Consider the following 23,358-nt stretch of genomic DNA (forward strand, 5'->3'; position numbering starts at 1 on the left):
TCTTGTTCTGTGTCTGTGAAGGGGCTGTGCCTTCAGTGGGAGGGTCCCTCTGGTCTGAGAACTTAAGGCAGTGTGATCTGAACCTCAGGGTGTTTCTAGGGTGATGATTGTGCTGGGGTGCCCTCCTTTGTCTATTCCATATGTGGAGGGCAGCCAGGCCACACAGACCCTCGTTCCTCATGTACTTCTCTACAGCTCTGTGGAACGGGAAGGTGGACACCACGTTCTGGTATTTGTTCGTTGTTCTGTTGTGTGTTTGCTGCATGCTTACTCTGTGTCTGTCTTTGGGAAGGGGAGTGGACAGCCAGTGAGACAGAAAGCTGGGGTCTGGTGGGAAGGTTTTGCTGAGAGAATAGAGGCCTCTGTGTCTCTGCAGACTAGCATAGTGAGTGGCCCAGGGATGCTCAAGGGGGCAGATGGCTCCTTCTTCCAGTCATCAGACCCCAGTGTCTGGGAAGGGGAAGGGTGTGTCTGGCCAGTGGTCTTGTCAGGAGCTGGTCCATAGTGGATTAGCTGACTCTTGTCTTCTCCTTTCCTGTCTTCTCATTTGTGAGGGGTGGGGAACCCCCCTGGGAGCTAACGGTAAGAGAATGGTGAAGTAAACCAGACCCTCACTGTGGGGAGCTACAGGACCAATACCTCTCACGATTACCTCACTGAGGGGGGAGAGGGGTGTTCACAGAGCAGAGCCTTGTCCAAGACTGGTGGGGAGGGTGACAGAACAGGGCTACGAACAAAGACTTCCCTAGGCAACCTCCACAAGATGAGGAAATGATTTCCTGACTGGTCTTTACCTGTAGGTAATTTTTGCCCTTGTGATGTTAGTATTGAACCAAGGGCCTATATAGGCTAGACAAACACTCTACCACTGCGAGCTACGTACAGCTCCAGCCCTTTTTTATTTTGAGACAAGGTCTTGTTACATTGGCTAGGCTGAACCTTGAACTTGCTCTGTAGCATGGGTCAATCTTGAGCTTACAATTCTCCTGTACCATCAGGCCTCGAAAGGGTAAATTTAATTAATCAACTAGTTAACCAACTGATCATTTCATGAACTAGCTAATTAATTTCTGTGGTGCTAAGATTGAGCTCAGGGCCTTGTACATTGGAGGGTCTCTCCATTTTACTATTGACTTATTTTAGATTTCTTTTTTTTTTTAAAGATTTATTTATTTATTATATATAAGTACACTGTAGCTGTCTTCAGACACACCAGAAGAGGGCATCAGACCTCATCATAGATGGTTGTGAGCCACCATGTGGTTGCCGGGAATTGAACTCAGGACCTCTGGAAGAGCAGTCAGTGCTCTTAGCCGCTGAGCCATCTCTCCGGCCCTTATTTTAGATTTCTGTTTATGGATATTTCTGTGTATGGATATTTTGGCTGCTGTGTCCCTATGTGCCACACATGCATGCAGTACCCTCAGAGGCCAGAAGAGGGCACAGGATCCTCTGGGACAGTTGCGAGCAGCCTTGTGGGTATTAGGAATTGAACCAGGGTCCTTTGGAAGAGCAGCCAGAGCTCTTAACCACTGGTCCATCTCTCCAGCCCTGGAGCATCTTTTCTTTTCTTTTCTTTTCTTTTTTTTTTTTTTTTTAAGAATGTCAACCAGGCCATGATAGTACAACCCAGCATGAAGGAGGCTGACGTTATCTAAATTTAGGAGGATAGGGGCTACTTTGGGCTACATAACTGTTCAAGGCCCACCTAAAACATAAAGTGAAACCCTGTATAAAGAATGTGTGAATGCACACTGGGCCACAGCCCAAGGAGTGTTCTGAAACTACCTCCTCAGAAGCTTGAAGGGTTCCAAGAACTCTCCAGGAAGAGGAAGGTGTTTCTGGGACGACTGAAGAAGAGATCCTTTTTAGTTCCTGGGAAATCCAGGCTTGGTTACCCATGGTACCCCAGAATAGTGTCACCCCAAGTTCATATTCTCACTGCTCTGTGGTATTATTTACTCCCCCCACCCCACAGCACCCCCACTACCAGGAGTCCCTGCCTCCCTGCTTTGAGAATTCTTGAATCTCCCACTCAGTTACTGTTCTCCCTTGTCAGACTGATGGATGCCCAGGACCGCTCAGTAATAAGATACAGCATGACTACAAACATCTTGTTACTCATATGTAGCCGTTTCAAGTCCTGCCCCTAGGAAGGGACAGTCGGATATTTATTGAGCACTTTGTGTGTTGAACAAGTCATAATCACAAGGCAGGCAGAAGTCTCTGGCTCAGGATGCTTATGATCTAGTCTGGGAGGACAGGAGGGAGGAAACATAAAGATCAAAGGTCACAGCCTCAGCCAATGATCACTCAGGGAGAGGGTAGGTGGTGTGTGACAAGCTGGAAGGACATCTTAAGAAGCCTAAGTGTCATCAGAGAGGATGATTTCCATAGGCTGAGAGGGTGGTGAGGGTGGTGACAGCTGAGTGGAGGGGCTGGAAAGGCTGTGGCAGCCTTTGGTCTTGGTGTCCAACTTGAAAGGAGTAGGCCACTGGAATTGTTCGAAATGGCATCTTGGACCATGGACACTCGCAATGTAGGAAGCTGTGGGCAGTAGTGTTCTACTTCTGCACTGCGGCCCAGGGTGAGAGGTCCAGCTTATCAACTGAAGAGCAGTCCACAAAGCCATGCGGGTAGGTGTTGGCCAGGAATGGGTTCAGTGGGACCTTGGTGATGCCAGTGTTGTCGCAGACGAGGCGGGAGAAGGACAACTTCTGTAGAGACTCCCGTTGCTTCTCTGTGAAGACCCCAGGGTTCTCCCACCAGAACCTACAAGGACACAGCAGGGTCATTTCACACAGCCCAGTGGCTGCTCTTCCCCACACTGCCAGAGGACATCCTTGGGAAAAGTCCCCTCCATGGTGAGGTATGGAGTGAGACCTCAAGAAGAACTTTGGGGACCCCCATCTAAGGAAAAAAAGACTCCTCCTGCCCCCATAATGGTTTCACTTGCCTGTCTCCATCTCGGACTCGCTGGAACTGGTGGCCCAAGAGACAGGTCAAGAGAGGTCCTACCCGACCCCCAGGAACCAGGGGTTCAGCAATGGCCCCGAGCCAGATATCAATGTTGCTGGGGGTTCCGTAGAGGTCCAGCAGCTTCTTGGCCAGCACCTCGTTTTCCATGACAGCACTTAGCTCCTCTAGTGTCTTTGGCTGGGACAGGCCACAGAAAGCTCTCCAGGAGTTGTACCCTAGGGGAGGGAAGATAAGGCAGCTCATCTCCGGAATCTCTCACTTTTGCTTTCCCTTGAGGTGTATGTTACCTCCAGCAGCCAGGAAAGTCTGGGAGTTTTAAGACAAGGGACACATGTTGCATTGCCTGTCATCTGTGGCACTTCAGTCTTGGGGGACGACTTGTGGCTTACTGAAGGGGAAACTTCTAGTTTCTTTGGCAAGTTATGTCAAATGATGGTTTGCTGAGGCATACAGGTGAAGGGCTGTCTTGCTAAAGCAAACACGTGAAAGGCCGTTTTCCTGAAGCGGACACAGGTGAAAGGATGCTTGGAGATGGCAGACACGTGAAAGTGCGTTTGATGAAGGAGTGTAACTATGACCCCCACAGGCAGTGGGAGACGAGCCCTGAGCTTAGGTTCAGTTTGCTGCACTTCGCTATTCTTTGCTAAAGACACCCATGTACCGGTTTGCCTTCCATAGCGTTGCTGAGCTCAACTTGGGGTAACACCGCCATCGAGAGAAACTGAACAAGAACTGCTTGTGAGGTCTCCGCGGCAGCTTGCCACTTCTGCAGCCTCACCCGCCTCAGGCCGGTTGACCAGCCTGGCAGTTTCTCCAGGACAGAACTATAGCTGCTGGTTCGTGCCTGGTGTCTGTCTGCCTAGAGGATTGGTCTGCAGCTGCTCAATCACATTTGATGATTTCTATGGGGCTAAACTGCTGCCCAAGAAGACCAAGCTCGCCCCCAAAGAGCTGTAGCTGAACAGGCCCACCCCACCCCCGTCCTAATAACTTCTCTACTACCTCTGCTGGGGGCTGGGCTAGAGGAGACATTGAACCCTTATTAAAAGTAGGTTGCAAAAAAATGTATGCCTACAGCTTACTATGGGGTCAGCCACTGTTCCAAGCACTACACAACATAAGAACAAAGCTTTGGAATCTGGCCTCCAGTCCTTTAACTGGTGAGCTTGTTAATACTGGTTGTCAATGGGACAAGATCTAGAACAACCACGAGGCAAATCTCTGGGCATGCTCCTGAAGAAGTTTCTAAATAGGGTTAATTATGGTGGGAAGCCCCACCCTGAGCATGAGTGGGACCAGCTCCATGGACAGGAAGCAAGCTGCAGCTTCACCCACCGCTCTCTGCTTCCTGACTCAGCTGCCTCCTGCTCCCGACACCATGCCTTCCCTGAACGGCGAGCAGGGTAATGACATCAGATGTGCACTCACGGCCCTGCATTAGAAGATTCTGTCTCCTGGCTGTCTTATATGGGTTTATTAAAACGGGCTTGTCTCTAACCCGAGGCCAGAGGGGCTCACAGAGATTGAACAGCCAACCAGGGAGCCTGCGTGGGCTGGACCTAGGCACATATGTTACAATTGTGTAGCTTGGTCTTCTTGTAGGACTCCTAACAGCAGGAGCAGGGGCTGTCTCTGACTCTGATGCCTGTCTTTGGGACACTTCCCACCTAACGGGCTGCCTTGTCTAGACTTATGAAGAGAGGAGGTACCTAGTCTTACTGAAACTTGATATGCCATGGCTGGTTGATGTCCAGGGGGGTCAGTCATTTTCTGAAGAGAAACAGAGGCAGGGTGGATGGGAGGGAGGGAGGGAAAGAGGGAGAGAGGTGGCAGGAGGGACTGGGAGGAGAGGAAGGAGGGAAAACTGTGGTCAGGGTATAAAATAAATAAAAATTTAAAAAAATTAAAAGCCTCTAGTGTGAGGATTGATTGGCCCCTGGGTCCCAGAAGAGAGTGTCCAGGAGCTCTAGAAGGTAGCCAAGAAGCTCTCCAGACCAAGTGAGACCTCAGACCCACTCACCAGGCATCCCGTGGTCTCTGCACCGCTGTATGTTGATGGAAGCCAGGTCAAAGCCATGGATGGTGTGAGTTGGCTGGAACAGCTTGTTTCGAAGCTCTCCCGTCATCATTCTGTCCTGATGCATCAACTTGGCCTTCTTGGCCAGCAGGCCTCGAACCAGAGGATCAATTCCACCTGTAGACGAGCACCAAGAGGCCATCCTTAGGATAGGAATAGGGTGGGGGCATCAGCCGTGCTGGGTCCTCTCTGCCCCAGACACCTTCTCTCAACAGGGAATGGGAAAGACTAGGAAATGTCTCTGACCAGAGGGAGGTCGAGAAGAGGAGAACACAGCGCAGCCTGACCTTTGTGACAGGGTAAGAGGAGTCCAAGCTACCCTTTCTGAGGTGACAGGAGAGGGCACTCCTAGGCTGATGTAGGAATGAATACCAAGAGGTTTTTCATGTTTGAGTTCACAGAGTCAGTGCCTTTTGTTTTCCATACTTTCCTCCAGGAGGAAGAGCGATCATACATTTTGAGGAAACAGCCCTGACTGGTTAAACTTGAAGGAAAGTCAAATTCAACTGACAAATAAGATGGCCGAGTTCAATCAATGATACCCCGTGGTGGTAGGAGGTTCTAGAACAGAACAATTTACCCACCCCACAAATTATCTTGTCAGGGTTCAGAGAAGCCTAGGGTAGGAAATGGCAGAAGAATGCCAGCGTGGGAAGCTGGAAGGAGTAAATAACTTGTATTCACTGATCACTCCTTGGGTCTTAGGAACCACAGTAGGGTGCCCTACACATCTGTCTCATTTCATTTGATATCCTGGTGAGGTGGGCCCTGTTACTGCCCTCTTTTACAAACAAGGAGATGATGAAGACTCAGTAAGATGAGTTCCCTTCCCCAGGGCCACACAGGAAGTGTGTGGAAGGTGATTCCCATACCAGGAGTCCCTACAAACTGCTTGAAGAAGTGAGAGGGCTAAGGCAAAAATGCTTCCCTAAAAAAGACTCACCATCTTTGACCAGCCTCCAGGTGTTGAAGAAGACGGTGTGCAGGGGGAGCTCAGGTTCTGAACCCCACGGCTGATAATTTTCATCTAGGCGGGACACAGTAGAGGGGATCTCCAAGTGGCCAAAGCGGAAGGCAAAGGTGAAAACATTGGAAATCCGGGGGTCTACAGACTCATTGTAGCCCTGGTATGGGGGAATCCACTTCTGCATCTCATCGCCCAGTAGGATGGGTAGATAGTCCCTAAAGGTAATAATCTGGAGGGAGAAAGAAGTCGTGAGGAAAGACTGTGACAAGGTGTGAGCCTCTGGAAGGAATTGCTGTCCAAGAGGATGCCAAGTGGATAGGATTTGTACCCACTTTCCATTCCTATGGCCATGGCAGACATTGCTAATCAATCATGGCCTTCTTTCAACTATTTCTCATTCTATCTCCACATTGGTTATACTAATTGATTAATTGATTATTTCAATTTGGTGCTAAAGCAAGATTTCTGACTCTACTATTTTATATGGCAATAGTTCATCTTAATAATTAAAAATGTGTGTGTGTGTGTGTGTGTGTGTGTGTGTGTGTGTTCTGGTTTTAGAACAAAGTGGTGTAGCCTTATTTTTCTTTCTCCTCTTTAATCACTATAACTAAACATCCTGGAAATTATTTCATCCAGGAAATAATAAAAGGACTTCAAGCTTGTATGGTGATACATGTCTATAATCCTAGCATTCCAAAGACAGGAGTGTTGCAAATTTGAGGCCAGCCTGGGCTGCATAGTGAAACTGTTATTTCCAACTCAAACAACCCTAAACCAACAGCAATAACAAATGGCTATCGTGATGCACATCTGTAATCCCAGTCCTGGTGATGTGAAGGCATGGGGTCAGGTGGTCAAGGTCAGCTTTGTGACTTTAAAGCAGCCTGAGCAACTTAAAATTTAATAAAAAATAGAGAAAGACAGAGAGATAGAGAGAGACAGACAGACAGAGAAACAGAGAGACAGAGACAGAGAGGAGAGATGGAGAGATGGAGAGATGGAGAGATTGGCAGTTATTAAGAACACTTGCTGCTCTCCTGGAGGACTTGAGTTCAGTTCCCAGCACCCGTATCAGATGGTTCATAGGCATCTGTAACTCCAGCTCCAGGAGATCTAACATTCGCTTTGATCTGCACACAGAGACACATAAGCAAAAGTTCCAAAAAGACTCTGAAAGCTAGAAAAAGGGGACCCCAGAACTTGGAGAAGAATAACAATGTGGTGAGTTCTACACACCCCCAGATTGAACTGGGTGCAGAAGAGACTGGCAGCCTGAAACCTCCCCACACAAACAAACAAACACACAAGCAAACATGCCTGCTTTTTCTTTCCAGAGACCAAGGGCCAGGGAAATCCAACACAGACTAGCAGAAAGCCCCAATTCCTGCCTCACACCCCAAGTCCTCAGCTCTGGCCAGCTTTGCCCTACTCCTTAGTCCAGGCTGTGGACAGTCTCAGCCTTCTGTGGGGGCTGAGCACTGTGTCTGTTTCTTCTTATTCCTTGGTGAAGAACCAAGGAATCCCAGGCACCATGGCTTCTGCTTCTCTAGGAGGTTGCTTAGCAACAACAGGCAGCCAGAAAAAAACCCTTCAGTGCCCTGAAGACTGACCTAGCAGGATCGAAGTGGGGATTTCAGGTGCCCTGGAAGAGTGAAGCAGACTAGGAAACACTGGAAGGACTTGGAACCAAGCGTTACTAGAGTGAAAACAATGGCAGACCAGAAACTAAACAGGGGAACTACAAGCTAGAAAAAAAGATTCAGATAGGATTAAAATCGCTAAAGTGTTTGGTACTCCCAAAAGCCTGGAAAGCCGCATTTTGAGTGAGGAAAAGGCCCACTGAAGGTAACAGCAACATGGATTCGGTGGAATTAGATCATGTCTGGGATCACCAGGACTCATTAATAAAGCTAGGCATGGTGTTGTGGGCTCGCAATCTCAAAGCAGGGAAGGCAGAGAGGCAGGTCCATTCCTGGAGCCTGTTGGCCAGCCTGGCTAGCTTACTTTGTAACTTCAAAAGTAAAAATACGTGTTTGGCTTTCTGGAGAACTGACACAGGTGGGGGCTGTGACCTCCACATACACGTATGTTCCTGCCCAGCCAAAGACCCACGGGCAACCCCTCCACCACACACACACCAACACACACAGATGAACACATTGGTATTTCGCTTATTTGCTGCACTGTTTTACATTGAACTCGGAGCCTTGACCGCGCTAGGGTAAGCACCCTACCACCGACCTGCACCCCAACACTACAGTCGATAAAGATTTCAAAGTCGTATCTTAAAGGATCCTCAGCCAATTACATTTTTTTTTTCTGAAACAAGAATTGGGACATCGGAAACATCTCAGCAAAGAAGTAGAAATTAAAAAGAAAACTCCGGAGTTGAAAATCCACTCCTTGGGGTTGGGGATTTAGCTCAGTGGTAGAGCGCTTGCCTAGGAAGCGCAAGGCCCTGGGTTTGGTCCCCAGCTCCGAAAAAAAGAACCAAAAAAAAAAAAAAAAAAAAAAAAAAAGAAAATCCACTCCTTGAAATAATGGTAACGAAAGCAGGAGTGAGACTGGATCCGCTCAGTAGTTGAATGCAAACGGCAGAGGCCAGAAACGGAAATGACCAGTAGGCTTTACTAATCCGTACTAAAGAGAAAAAAACAGGCTGATGAAGAACTTCCATCGAGGTGGGCGGCGGTGGGGCCTTTGGTCCCAGCACTCAGGAGACAGAGTCAGGCAGATCTCTGAGTTCAAGGCCATCGTGGTCTACAGAGTGACTTCCAGGGTAGCAAAGGCTACACAGAGAAACCCTGTCTCTACAAAACAACTAAGAGGAGGAGGGAGGGGAGAAGGAGGAGGAAGAGGAGGAAGAGGAGGAAGAGGGAGGAAAGAAAAACACATAGATAAATAAGTAAATAAATAGGAAAAGAACCTCCAGTAAACTAGACCCTAAGGATTCTAAAGACAAAATAAAAGATCTAACTTCTAACAAGCCAGATATGGTTTTGGATGTCCATGATCTTAGAGTTTAGGATCAGGAAGTCAAGACCAATCTGGGCTAAATGAGACCCTATCTTATAATCAAACCACAACACCACACACACACACACACACACACACACACACACACTTTCTCTTTCACACACACACACACACACACTTTCTCTTTCACACACACACACACACACTCACGATACACTCTCTCATACACTCACACTTACATACTTTCTCACACACACTCACACACATTCACACATACTCACACTACTCACACACATTCATGCATATTCACACAATACACACACTCACTCACACACTCTCACACAACACATACTCATACATAGACATTCACACACATACTTACACACACAATATACTCTCATACACTCACATTCACATATTCTCTCTCACACACACTCACACACTCTCACACAATACACACTCACAATACACACACACACACACACACACACACACACACACTCAATTCTTCTAACTCACTTAGTTGAGAAAGCAATCCAGAATCAAGTATGCCTACGACACACAGCTTATATATAGAGAATTTAAAAGGAAGAGGAAATCAAAATAGCTCAAGTCACTGCAGAGAGAACCTGTAGCCTCAGTGGTAACAACAGCAGGCTCATGGAGGTACCACACATGGGTAGTTCCCCACGCTCAGAACATGGGGATACATTTAAAAATGGAGCCTATCAGACACCCGGAGAGAGGCCCAAGGGAAGGAGGAGCAAGGAAGAATGAGGAAAGAGGGCATGCGGCTGGAAGTGACAAAACAGAGCCGAGGTGGCCGACGGTGGCTCTTGCCTCCATACCTGGATGAAGGCTCCCATGATCTTCCTTGTCTCCTGATAGAGAGTCTCTCCGTCCCAGTGTGGGTTGAGTGTGCTTAGTTCTCTGGCTAACCGGTTGTGCTCCCGGATAAAAAGTGTGTGGGATGTGGCCAGCAAGATCTGCTCTGAGGCTCGGGAGTCTCCTAAAAGTCCAAAAGACAAGAAGATGCGTTCTCCCTGAGCAGAGCCAGGGAGCTGCACAGAGAAACATGGTACCCATCCCCGACTCTCTCCCAAGCCCGTCCTTCAAGGTAGACTAAGGAAAGTCAGGTGGAGAGGGTCAAATGGGCAGCGAAGGACGGTGCAGGGTTACAGATTGTGCTACCAGACTTGGCTACAACTGTGCTTGGGGTACAGTACTACAAAGGTTTATATTAAAACACGAATAACCAATACTGGTGGACGATGAGATCATGTGGATTTTCTGTGTGTTTTTCCTTCTTTTGTTCTACAGCGAACGCTCTATTCCGAGTGTAGTGCTATGGGCAGGGGTGACTTGGGGCATTTTCCTGGACAAACCCCAAGGTGGAGCAGCCTCCTTCGACGATCCCCTTGTTCCTTAGACCCTCTTTTTCCCTCCCAGCCTAGACCCACCTGCCAAGAAGCAGGGCACACCAGCTGTGGCGTTGATGACCTCGCAGGGGCTGGGTTTCATTTTGACGAAAGGTGGGAAGGGCCGTCCATGGTCTGAGACTTCTTCATTGACAGCCATGAGGCCCAAGGGGCTGCTGAGGTTTCGAAGTCGATTTGCCATGCTCGGCTCAGGGCTATACACTAAGCTAGCATCCAGGAAAGAGGTGAGAGCATTGATCTGCTCTCGGGTCAGGGATTGGTAGGGTGGTGTGGGGCAGACAAATCCGGCTCTGAAGAAAGACATGCACTTCCCCTGAGTCTTCAGTTTAGGGTCACCAGTTGGGAACTGTAGAGAGATGGGTTGGGGATGACTACACAAAATATCTACACTTTCCTCAGTCTGGAGGAAAAGATGCTCACGGTGACCTCCTGGGACTCTTGCCAGACACTGGCCCTAGATGCCTCTTGCTGACAATATACTTCCCGGGGCCCATGACACTCCACAAAGTTCACTATATCCTGATGTGCAAGAGCTGAAAACAATGATTCATTCTTTCACAACAAGCGCTCAGAAATGGCAGAGAGGATTTCCCGAGAGCCCTAGATGGGCATGCAGCATATGAGGTGAGATTTAGTAATTACTACCGAAATATCAACCCTGGAACTGCCTCATGCCAGCCACTCGATATTCATACCTCACCTCATTCTGGCCCCCCAGAGAGAGCCTGTGAGTCCTTTACACATTAGAGAATGGTCTCAATTAGTCCAATAGGTTGACTTGTTTAAGCACCCACAAACTAGGAGGGGAATATGTAAGACTCGGGTCTCAGTCTCAGCCGTGTCTCAGATTTTTCTTTTCTTTCTTTCTCTCTTTTTTTTTTTTTAAATTTATACCACAGCGCAGACTGTCGATTTGTCGCTTGAGTGAATAAAAGACTAAGTACAAAAATCTATGTTTAGGGGCTGGGGATTTAGCTCAGTGGTAGAGCGCTTACCTAGGAAGCGCAAGGCCCTGGGTTCGGTCCCCAGCTCCGAAAAAAAGAACCAAAAAAAAAAAAAAAATCTATGTTTAAGAAGAGACCACTGCAAGCCGTTCTCTCCGCTCTGCTGCCCAACACTCTTCGCCCCCTCCCCGCCCCCGCCCCGCCCCGCCCCGCCCCGCCCCCGCCCTTGCCCTTAGCACTACTTTTAGCTCCTTCTGGGAACAGAAGTCATCCTCCAGGGGACTTAGTTCCACAAACTAAGTATAGGTTAAATCCCAGGCCAGAAGGGGGCCGGGTGGGGTGAATGGGTGTGTCCTGATACAAATACAGACTGTATCTCCCAACACCTGGCCGGGGTGGGGGTGGTGAGGCTTGGGAGTTTGCATTTCTAATCAGCCCCCAGCACACTCGATCCTGTTGGGTCCGGGACGTAGATCACCCTCTGCAGAGTTCCGGAGTCTGTCAATAGTTCACGTGCTCGCTTGCATGACAGCCTTTTGTCCTTGGGAGCAAGAGCAGTACTTCACCTTTGACTCCTCAGTGTTTGCTGCACTCCCTGACAAAGAATACCGTTTCTGCCTAATCGCTGAGTGGATGGCTGAGCGCGTGAATGGACATGAAGCTACGAAGTCAGCATCCAAAGCTATCAAGCGATCCCGGCTGGGAATGGGTGCTACGTGGAAGTTGCAAGGGACTCATGATCCACGATAGTGGTCAGGGGCGGCTGTCTGGCTGCTGAGACCTACCATGATGGGGAAGCAGTTGTCTCCCTGGATACAGTGCTCGTCACACTGGGCTTTGGTGTAGTTATCAGTCCCCATTTCAGTGTCAGGGGCAAAGTCCAGGTCATGGTCCACGATCTGACCCCACTGCATGAAGAGCACAGATCTCTTCTGGTCCAGAACATCCTCCTCATTCAGATAGCCGGCGATCTGGTTAGAGACTTCACGGGGCTGCACGTGGAGGGAGGGGGAGGTCAGGTTGGAAGAAAGCATGCTTTGGGAATCAAAATTCAACACCAGTTTGTTGAGGACCTACGACCCAGTCCCAAGAGCAGCTTGTGAGGTACTGGGTGCATGCATGTTAACACCTTGACATAGACGAGGACAGAGGACGCTAGAGAGGGGAAGTCGATACTCTTGGTCCTGCAGCTGCAAGGGGAGAGGGATGGGATTAAACCCAGGTCTGTATGACTCCGACAATAGCCAAGTAGCCTTACTATGGAGAGGGAAAACAAAGACTCGCTGCTGCTGACTGCCGGTGATAGAAGCGCCAGGTTTCTGGATATAAGAAGAGGGACCCTGGAGACTGGCTGCCAACTCAGATGAGGCCAACAGATCGGACCTAAAGGAAAACGACAGCTGGTGCACTCCAGGGGCTGGGACAGGGTAAGCGTAAGTAGAATAGTGCAAGGAAACCATCTGCCTGGAAGACCCCAGGGTATCAGGCTTGTGACAGTTGGGACATTACCACCACCACCTGGCTGGGCCCCGGGTTCTGCTGCCCCCTTGCGGCAGTTTGGAGAACATATCGCTCGGGCGCAAATCCTGATCTCAGTTGCGCCTCCCTTTTTCCTTTTCAGAGTGCTGACTGACTTGCGTGTGGCTCTTTCCCGCCCATCCTGTACCCCGTCCTCCTTCACCTGCGGGAGAGGGTAGCCGTTTCGCGTCTTCCCCGGCGTCCACCCGAAGGGGAGGGAGAGTCCATCCTCGTACTCTGCCGGCAGCCATCGAGCTAGCGCCCTGTTGGCGGATCCCAGCGCTGGATTCTTCCTGAAACCCAGCAAGAAGGCTCTCAGCCTCAGCAGGTGGCATCCTGGCTGGCTGCCCTCACCCTGCCGCCCTTAACCAGAGCTCTGCGGGAGGAAAAGCAGATGGGGAGGGACCCCCTGCACTGTGAGGTTCTGAACTTTCCCAACCCCAAGACCTAGGACTCTTTGGCATAGTGGAAAGGACCGTTCCCAGTGGGTCACAGTGGCCTCACTGGAGATGTTTTCTCCTCAGAGAGACTCAGGAGTTGTGCCTGCAGTGTCCACGGGGCTAAGATGCTGACTGGGGTGGTGCGTGCACCTGTTGTTACAGTCTCCAGTGATGGTCCGGTAAGGGTTACTTATGTTGCAAGTCACTGCTGGAGCAGGGGGATTACAGCCCACCTTCCAAAAGAGCGAAGTCAAGTCCAGCCCTTGACCTGAAACAGAAGGGAACCCCAAACAGGGCCAAGTTCTGAGACACTGGAAACAGGCAGGGAATCAGACTAGAGATGACAGAGGGACTCTCTGCTGTGTGAGGTTCTGAATTTTCCCAATCTCAAGACCTAGGACTCTTTGGCGTAGTGGAAAGGACCGTTCCCAGTGGGTCACAGTGGCCTCACTGGAGATGTTTTCTGTTCAGAGTGACTCAGGAGTTGAAAAGTTTAATTTCTTGAGACATACTCCCAGCAAACCTTTCTGACACTAGAAGCTTCACCTACAGGAGAGAGGACACTGGCTTAGGGTAGGAAACCCTGTTTATTGACTTTGGCATTTCCTCCAGGCAGACGTCTTAAAAATCATATAGCACACGGAAACACAGATGTCCCTTCTCTATCAGTTAGCAATATAACCTTGTCACAAAGAGTTCTTTCATCTGCAAAAGGAACATTGGCTTGGCTGTGGCAAAAGAACTGCTGAGGTCTACCAGTACGCCCTTTGGGTTTAAGAAAGGAGGTGGATATGCTTTTCCGTATAGATAGTTCCTAACAGTTCTTGGTGGCCTCTGTTCTGTACCGATTGTCCCTTCCTTTCTTTAGAGGTCTAGCAAGTTTTCTTTACCTGTGGCGTTGGTGAGAAACTGGGTCAGTTTCTTTAGAGATTCCTCCCACACCTGCCCGTTTCGGATGGCTGTGCGTGTCCGGCCTTTGGCATGCTTGAGATAGTCTGAGAGATGACGGGTGCTACGTACCTCGGCACTCATGGCCTTCTTCAGCCTACAGTAGGAACCGATGGGGATCAAGAGAAGGCTCCGTGGAAGTGCGTCCGTGGCTCACGGGAGAGGTGCAAGGGAGTGTGTGTACGGGGGGGGGGTGGTAAGCCACAAGGGTTCTGAGGAGTAAACGTGGGCTCTCAGCACTCCCCCCGCCCCTTGTCTCTTCTGATGCTGCTAGAAAAACTTCTTCAGGGAAGAGAAAATCGCAGACACTGTGGAGCACTAAGTCTGGCCTTAAATAGAGCTGGTGGATGGACCAAAAGACTCCTAAATTCCAACCAGAGGGTTCTGACAGAGTCAGAACCAACAGAGCATCTTAAGACCACCCAGGTTGTACAATGAATGAATCCAGACTTGAGAATTCCTGGTATCCTGCTGAGCCTTATAATCTAAGAGTTTTAGCACAAGGACACACATAGGCCTCCAGTTCTGCCCATGCATCTGGGCCTAAAATTGGTTTGGGGTCTGCCCGGAAGCACTCAGCCTACACCGAGCATCACAAGAAAGCTCACCCTTAGTCCTGTGTCTTCTATGTGCAAGATAAGAACAACCAAGGTCTTCTACTCTGAAGTCTGTGACAATTCAGACAGACTAGTGGCACGAGAACTTGCTGTTGCCTCCCTGTGCCTCAGTTTCCTTGTGTGTGAAGCTCTGTTGACAAGGCCTCTGTTTCCAAGTCTCTGGAATATGGTTCAGATTCTCACGAACCCAGCCTTCCTTGGTTGTGTTTAAGTCACTGCTTGTAATGCCTGCCCTGTCCTTCACAACAGGTCATTAGCTCCATTTAAAGTGCCATGGTTTAGCTCAAGGGACATGAAAGAAAAGGCAAAGGAGGGCTAGCCTTAGCCTAACCTCCCTAAAGAGAACCAGCATATAAGTCATGCTGTCTTTTGCTGCCTTAAAACAACCAAACGAAACCAACCAACCAACCAACCAACCAACCAACCAACCAACCAACCAACCAAAAACCCACAAGCTTTTACTATGCCACAGCTCTGGCTAGCCTGGATATGTAGACCAGGTTGGCCTCAAACTTATCGAGATCTGCCTGCCTCTGCCTTTTGGGTGCCAGGACAAGTCAAGCAACACCACACCCAGCTTCCTGCTGTTTTTATGGGACAGTATAGCTCAGTAGTCCGGGACTCAGGTCTAAAGTCATGAGCCTAAGGACAGGCTTGGAGCTCTCAGTATAGGTTAGAGAGAAAGTTTCCAGGTCTTTGAGTTGGTAATAGATTTCTGGAGTAGCTAGAAAAGTACCCAAAGAGAGGTCCCACTGAAGCACTGAGCTGTTCAGGACAGGTGGGTTTGCCCTCCCTAATTTTCCCACTCCTCTCTACACTCAGCCTATGAAGGAGTTGGTGGAGTGGAAGGAGCCTATCCTAGAACAAGGGAGAGGACCTCTGGGCTCCTCCTCGTCACTGTAGAGCCCAGGCACTACAGAGCCGAGAAAGTCAGCAGCTTGGGACTTGCCTCCTTAGACCGATCTTTGACCTTGTGAAATGATACTATTTCTGGAGACTAAAAGCAACCTAAACATCACCAAAAGAATCATGGGATTGCTTGTTTCATGGGTCCCAGTCCTCTGCATGGTGTGGATGGTGACTTAGTCTGTTGATGGAGGCCTCCTCAGATCCATCAAAAGGGTTTCTGGGCTCCTTGGCTAGCTGCTCTGGGCACAGCCTCTAGGTTCACTTCTGTAGCTTTATTTGACATTTTTTCCCGAGCCCTTGTCATTGCCTCATTAGAGTTCCCAATAGTTCTCACCAGTATGCTTAACACTTGTCACCAGAGCCCCAAGCCTGGGCCACGTCAACCTAAGGTGGATATGGGAAAGCTCTACTCCCTTGCTCCAAGATGGGACAGGCTCTGAAGTGCACCTTACACTCTAGGTCTCTGTGGGTGGGTAGTGATGGTGGGTCGGGCTGAGGCTGGAGTTGAAGTCACACTCAATTTTACATTATGTGGCAACCTTGCTTGAGAGGACTTCTCTCGCAAATTACCCGCACTGACTCCATGCCTGTGGTTCCGTTTCTGGAGAGCCTGACGCAAGTCCGACTACATTAATCCAATGAAAAAAACCTTCTGAATCTGGCAAGGTTATAACCAAAGGAAATCCTAGGCCACATGGAGGGAAATCCCTATAGGATTATAGTAGATGTCCCCTCAAGGCATCTTAGAAGCTGGGATTTTTAGAACTCGGAAGCTATTTTTCCTGTTTGCCTCATACTTGGTTCGGGTGGAGAGGGGTGGAAAGGCAAGTTTTGTAATTGCTTTGGCTTACTGGCTTGTTGGGGCTGGTCAAGTTGCCCTTGTCACTAACAGGAAGCCCGTGAAGGGGAATTAACACACAGGAGTCTCATTTACCTGGACCGGGAATCCAGGAAGGCCTTGTTGACTGAGGCCTTGACCTCTTCCACTGTGTCACAAATGATGACAGTTTTGGCAGGTGGATCTTGGGGAAGGAAAAGCAGAAGGATGTCAATTACCGCCCCTTCGAGATGTCCTTTGGTTCTTAGTCCCCTACCCCTAGCCCCATCCTCATTTCGGCAGCCATTACCTCAAATCTCAAACCCAAGCAGGTAGAAATTCAAGATTAGGATATGCTACCAGAGGCCTCAAAGCAGTGGTCCTTGGTCTTCCTAATGCTGAGACCCCCCAACCATAAACTTATTTTTGTTGTTACTTCATAACTGTGATTTTGCTTCTATTATGAACTGTAATGTGAATATCTGGTTGTTGGGTATCTGATAAGCAACCCCTGTGAGAGGGTCCAGTGACCCCTACACAGGGGTCGAGACCCACAGGCTGAGAACCACTGCCTTAAAGGCGGGTGACACAGGGGTTGGGGATTTAGTTCAGCGGTAGAGCGCTTGCCTAGCTAGCGCAAGGCCCTGGGTTCGGTCCCCAGCCCCGGAAAAAAAAGAAAAGAAAAAAAAAAAAAAGGCGGGTGACACAGACCGGGAAGCAACCTGTCTGTTCTTCAGCCGGATGTCAAACGACCCATGGGATTCTGGTGCAGTGCCCGGGAAGAGTATGGTCGGACATTCAGTGTGACCACTCCGCTTGGGCTACATGGGATCTGGCGAGATCGTCTTGTGGTCCCTTGAACAGCCCATCAGAGTTTAGCCAGTAGTCAGGACATGAAAGGAAAGATGGGCTCCTTGCTCTCCCTCAGGTTGGGGGTGGAGTACCAGAGGCTGCCTCTTTTCCCTGCCAGGAGACTGCAGTGGGTTGAACGGTGTCCCTTTGGACCTTCAGCATGTGGCATTATTTTCAGATAGGCTTTGTGGATCTGATTAATTCAGATGAGGTTGTGTTGATTAGGGTGAACCTGAAATCCAGCGACTGGTGGGTTTAGGAATGGACACACGGAGGCATGTAAAATTCAGGGTAGCTGCAAGTTAAAGATAAAGGATACCTCCAGCATCAGAAGCCAGAAGAGGCAAGGGAGCGTCCTCTTTCAGGGCCTTGAGGAGGAACATGGCCTACCATTACCTTCTCCTTGAACGACTAGCCTTCTGGGCTGCGTAAGTACAAATCAACATTGATTTCAGCCACCAAGGTTATGTCCGGGTCTTATTCCAAGAAACAAACACAGCCTGACGCTTACCATTTCTGGCAGATGCTGCAGTCTGGAGCAAGATCAGGGAAGCCAGGAGGGCCAGGAGACGCAGAAGCACTTTCATCACTGAAATGAGACCGGGGTCCTCAGTGGAGCTCCACTGTGAGCAATGGAATCTCAGAAAACAGGGAAATCCCAGGCAAACTCAGATGCCCTCGCTATACAAGCTCATAATATTCACAGGCCAGGAGAGCCAGAAAGACACAGGAGGGAAAGAGGACTCAGGGTCTGAGGACCTGATATAGCTCTGCATTTGCTCCACCCCATGATCTTGGGCAAATTCCTTAACACTGGGCCACTGGCCTGCCCGTAAGAGGGCAGGGTTTAATGACCCAGGATGTCTCGTTCCGCCTGGGGAGCCTGGACTTGTTACATCACACAAATAGGAGAGATGTGACCAAGCTTTAGGGGTTCTCTTGCCTCCTTCTTCAGATAGCTTGTTTCCTGACAGCCAGGTTCTGCTGGGGATGGCACAGGGGAGGGGACACACCACTCCTTTCCTCAGAAGTTCCACAGGGCTTTCCCCTCCCTCAAAACTGAGGCTCTTGACCCATGGAACACCCAACCCTCCCATTTCCTCTGCCATATCTGATTAGGAAACTTGGCTTTTTGTTTCTCCTTTACTTTGACACACTCTCTGTCTCTCCCCCTCCACCCCCTTAAAAAGAGGAAGAAAAGAATTCAAGGCTAAAGCTGAATTATTTTCTGTGTCACGGCCATGTTCCTCGCTGGCATGAAGGAAGGGTATAGGGCTGAAAGCAGAGCTAGGCAAATATGGGGTCCTGACACTGGAAAACAGGCGAGCAAAGCATCTAGAAAAGACGCCGTTTGCAGGTGAAGGCAGCCGGGACAAAGCATACAGAATGCTGGCACTCTGTGATGTTTAGGGCATGGACCTGCCTTCTTAGCCTCCCATTAGGTATGTCCCAAACCCTCAATTTTCATTCTTCCCTGAGACTCAGAGCATGCTCTGAAGAGAGAGCCGCAGCCTCTACTCCTCCTGTGTCTGGGGAGGGGAGGAGAAAGGAGAAGACGGCACAGACATAACCCCATGCCTCTTCTCAAGCAATGTCCTCTCTGCCTCATGAACTGTGTGCTTTCAAAAGCCCAGCCAGATGGCCTCTTCTTTGTGATGTTTACTGGGTTTCTCTGGGCAACGTTAGGTTTTTCCAACCCTGTCCTACCTCAATATTTTACTTGAGTCTTTTCATGCAGTTTTCAAATGAGGCCACGAGTTCTTGGGAGCCAATGCTGTGTGTGTGTGTGTGTGTGTGTGTGTGTGTGTGTGTGTGTGTGTCTGTGTGTGTGTGTGTGTGTCTGTGTCTGTGTCTGTCTGTGTCTGTGTGTGTCTGTGTGTGTCTGTGTGTGTCTGTGTCTGTGTCTGTCTGTCCGAGCTCAGCATTGGTATGGACTAACACTGAACACATACTGAATAACTGACAGAGAGGAGAGGTTTATCTTCTGGAGTTTGTACAGGGTCAGCTGATAAGCTTAGTCAGTTTCTCATCCTGTAGTGTGTGTAAAAATCATCTAATGATCTTGGAAGAGTACAGACTCTGGCCTAGCAGGTGGTAGAAGGTGGCCCTGTGTCTACACCAACAGCAAGCTCACAGGCAATAGTTCTGCCCAGAAGACCACATGGAGTACTGGGGCCTTCCAGAGTTTGACTCTCAGATTTTCGAGTCACCAAAGAGCTCAGGAGACTGAGAGGGAAGGAATTGTTGGAATCCTTTTCCACTAATGGCAAGAACCTGTTGAGGTGATGGAATGAGCCAACCAGAAAGCCAGTGACACCCTGTCTCCAGGAGGAACACTATATTTGACCTTTCAAGCAGTTCTGGAATATTTGAAACTTCCTCCCTAAATTAGGATATCGAAACCGTGATTTCTTTTTCCCCAGGAACAAACTCTCTAATAACCACCCCTTCCCCACCCCCCACCTTTTTGTATTGGTGCTGACCATGAAATTCTCAAAACTACACCATCTGAGAATGGACCACAACCCTCCCATTTCAGAAGGGATTATGTCCTTTGGGAGGGAGGGAGGAATGATGCTCAGAGAAGCAAAGAAAAATCTCAACAGACAAGCCTTATTGGGATTTCCTACTCAGTCTATTAACATTAGGTCTATGTGGCTGTTCAGGCTTTAGTTGTATTATCCTGTAAGACTCCACAGGGCTGGGTTGGGGATTTAGCTCAGTGGTAGATAAGGCCCTAGGTTCAGTCCTTAGCTCCAAAAAAAAAAAAAAAAAAAAAAAAAGACCCCAGAGGGCTTCTAGATGATTGAACATGTCGTGTAGAAGTTGCTGGAAGGGTAGTTTCCCTGTGTCCTTTGAAATAACCAAAGCGTTCCCGAGTGTTGTGAGCGTCTCTAGCATGTTGGTCAAATTTGAGGAGAGGTTGTGGGAAGGCTGTCAGATTCCTAGACAGAGCAGCCTGGGGGGTGTGACTGGCTCTGAAGTCAGGGTTCACTCTTGGAGACTGAGCGCTCCACCTATGAGATCTGATATCTCCAGGTAGAGACCTTCAGTACTGACTGGGATTAGGAACACCCACTGGTATCCAGCTACCCAGTGTATCTTGCTGGTGGGTGGGGATTTCTCCCAGACCTGGAGTCAGAAGCAGGCTGGGACATGTCAATAGAAGAAGCTGAGTTTGAGATTTGAGTTTATTTTCCTTCTATATTCCTAGGGACTTTTATCAAGCCCTCCAGAGGAGAAAGACTCCTTTGTCCCAGCTGGAGGTGAGACACTGGGTATGTGCTAAATATAGCCAGTTACATTAAAAAAGCCATACAACGTAACCCCTCAATTCTCCCCAAATGAAACCATCTAGTAGTTACAGTTCAGGGCCCTGGTTGAGATCCAGAGGACTTCAGAATATTTAAAACAGGGACTAGATTATCAGGGCTAACCAGATGTTCAGATCTGCTGCAGCCAACAGGCAGGAAGGAGATGCAGCTCTGAGAGCGCTGGCTTAGATTCCTCCCTGACTCATTGTATCACCTCACTACAGTGGGGACCATCTGGAAAACATCGCATTCACTCAGCCACGGTCTCCTCAACTTTCTGAGTGGGATTTCTAAACAGTGCAGATGAGAAAGGCTCTCGGAACTTTCCAACCCTCACAGTTGATGGATGGCTTTGCCTGGTTTCAGGTGCAGAAAAGGCTTCTCGCCCTGTAGCCGATTTTGTCATCCCCTGCAATACACTGTGAAACCTTGCCAATCCATAGCTAAGTCTGGCACCAGAAAATGCCCAAAGAAGACAAGTCCAAATCAAGGACTAAATGTTCTCTGGTCTTGATATTTCATCATCCACTTTGCAGGAACCAGGAAAGGTTAATAGAACTTACCTGCCGTGCGCCTTGACCTCCTATGGCAGCTAGAATTTTTTCTGCTTAGACGACTTGGTCTTTTATATCCTCCTGTAAAAAATTTACTTATGGGAAAGGCCCAGGGGGAAGGATTTTGAGAGATTGAAGTGTCTTAAAGGACACACACACGCATGCTTGGCAAGACACACCCTGTGACTCCAGGCAGATGCAATAAGGAAACCATAGGATGTCAAGGAGTACTTGATGCAATCTCGCTGACTAGGCGGCGTTACTCCTCTTACCATCTCCCAGTCTGGTGTAAGCAGGAAAGGTTCAACTCTAAGGCCTGCACATGTATGACCCCCAGTGGGTCTGAATAGCTCTTAGAACTAAGTCTAGTTATATGTCACCCTTATTCATTTACACGTCATCTTTTGACTTCTCCCTTACCGTCTATCCAATCCATGGTAGGATTAATGAACTTGTCTTTTGTATTTAGGGTGATTAAACAACCTTAATTTGGGGGAATCAAATTCTCAAAAGACTGGCTCTTTGGAAAGAGTCACCAGAGAGGAGAGATCAGCCCTTACATCATCAGGACAGTGGGTCACAGACCCCTCAAAGCGATTCACCTTTCAGTGTTTTGTATTGTTCAGTGGTGAAATCAAAGGTTAGATGAGTATTATGGGTCTTTGACATCACGTCTCTTATACGTTGTCTCCTTAAAATCAACCATGGCCCCATAAATTATCGACCGAAAGCCCAGAGATTAATATGTGACTTATCTCAGTGACTTGGAAAATGTCAAGTTTGTCAGAACCAAATAAGAAGAAGGAAATGAATCTGAGAAGACAGAATTTCATTAGCATGTTTTACAAGATAGAAAACCCAAAGGATGGGTGGGCTCTATGAAATCGTCTTTGAATAATTTCTTAGAGAGGAGCGTAACCCAGACCACTAGTTTCACCCTGAGGAAAGCGATAGCCTGTCTCTGTCACCGAAATACATTTAAAACCTAGCTCTCTTTTGTCTTTGTTTTTGAGATAAAGTCTCACAGTGTATCCCAGCTGTCTCAGACCTCATTACGGAGCCCAGGTTAGCCTCAGAGTCACACAATCTTCCTACCTCAGCTTCCACAGTCCTGGGATCTCAGGTTTGAACAGTCAGCTTCTTAAAGAGTATTTCTCTTCCGAAGAACACGGGCAAATGCTGGACATCTCAGAAGAAGGCTGCTGCCCAACAAAGGGTACAGACACCAGACGCTTCTTGTTTCTTTGAAACAGTTCAGTTCTGCAGCCAAGCATTGTTCCTTGCTCCTACTTCCTGAACGTCGGAGCCTGTTTCTAGTTCTGCACTTATGGGTTCAGGAAGCTCTGTCTTAGGTGGATTTTACTTGAGGGTGGTTGTGCTTGGGATCAGTCTCAGGCCTGGACAGTGCTAGGCGAGTTCGCTACCACCAAGCTATTTCAAGATGGAACTCTCTTCTACAATGGGAAAATGGTGTCCTCTACATAATGTATGGTGAACTACTGCAACCAAGGTAACGGTAAAATGCAGGCCTTACATCTCGGCATTTGATGCACTATGTCCTGGGTTTGATCAGGGCTAAACCAGTGTGGCCCATCTCGTGCTGTTGGGGGAAGCACACCTGTGGACATGCCATTGTCCTGTAGCCGAGTGTATTTTCACACAGTACACTGGTAGCTTATTCACATGGGTTTCTCATTCTGTGCAAATCTTCTTAGCATAAGCAGCTGGTTTCCTAGTAGAGAACTAGCAAATTGGTCTGAGAAGTGAAGGTTAGGAAACCAAAAGTTCAGAAGAAAACTAAAATTGGCCAGAAACTTCTCATAAGTCAGCACAGAGATTTCAAGACATTTTAGTAATAGCAACAGCAGAAATGGAGCAGCCCTGTGAGGTCAGGGTACAGATAGTACCAACCACACATGGGTGCACACATGCGTGAGTTTGTGTGCGCCCATGCACGCATGTGTATGTGTGTGTGTGCACACATATGCAAACACACATGTCCAC

The 23,358-nt window shown here is 48.7% G+C and overlaps 1 protein-coding gene across 2 annotated transcripts; it reads right to left on the bottom strand.

Annotated features, from left to right (window-relative positions):
- Nucleotides 1-2,112: 2,112 nt before the first annotated feature.
- Lpo (lactoperoxidase) lies at nucleotides 2,113-22,626 on the bottom strand. Of its 2 annotated transcripts, none has more exons than XM_063268704.1 (13): nucleotides 22,450-22,626; nucleotides 17,998-18,075; nucleotides 16,752-16,839; nucleotides 14,234-14,388; nucleotides 13,494-13,611; nucleotides 13,067-13,196; nucleotides 12,171-12,377; nucleotides 10,463-10,787; nucleotides 9,851-10,011; nucleotides 6,000-6,252; nucleotides 5,000-5,173; nucleotides 2,957-3,194; nucleotides 2,113-2,772 (listed from the first exon to the last, which is right to left on the bottom strand). In XM_063268704.1, exons 2-13 carry the CDS (start codon nucleotides 18,071-18,073, stop codon nucleotides 2,565-2,567), a joined length of 2,133 nt encoding a protein of 710 aa, XP_063124774.1. In that variant the 5' UTR covers nucleotides 18,074-18,075; nucleotides 22,450-22,626; the 3' UTR covers nucleotides 2,113-2,564. The 2 variants fall into 2 exon arrangements, with proteins under 2 accessions (XP_063124774.1, NP_001401265.1); NM_001414336.1 differs by lacking the exon at nucleotides 22,450-22,626 and adding an exon at nucleotides 21,364-21,399 and having other exon boundaries at nucleotides 2,131-2,772.
- Nucleotides 22,627-23,358: the final 732 nt, after the last annotated feature.

The sequence above is a fragment of the Rattus norvegicus genome, chromosome 10 (genome assembly GCF_036323735.1).
Source record: "Rattus norvegicus strain BN/NHsdMcwi chromosome 10, GRCr8, whole genome shotgun sequence".
NCBI lineage: Eukaryota > Metazoa > Chordata > Mammalia > Rodentia > Muridae > Rattus > Rattus norvegicus.

Excerpts from the sequence above, each read along its gene's own strand:
- Lpo (XM_063268704.1), bottom strand. The coding sequence starts at position 18,073 with ATGAAAGTGCTTCTGCGTCTCCTGGCCCTCCTGGCTTCCCTGATCTTG. Across the intron at positions 13,612-14,233 it reads GTTTCTCACCAACGCCACAG|GTCAAGGGCTGGACTTGACT; the intron begins GTAAAGAAAACT and ends CTTCTGTTTCAG. Across the intron at positions 2,773-2,956 it reads CGAGTCCGAGATGGAGACAG|GTTCTGGTGGGAGAACCCTG; the intron begins GCAAGTGAAACC and ends GTGTCCTTGTAG.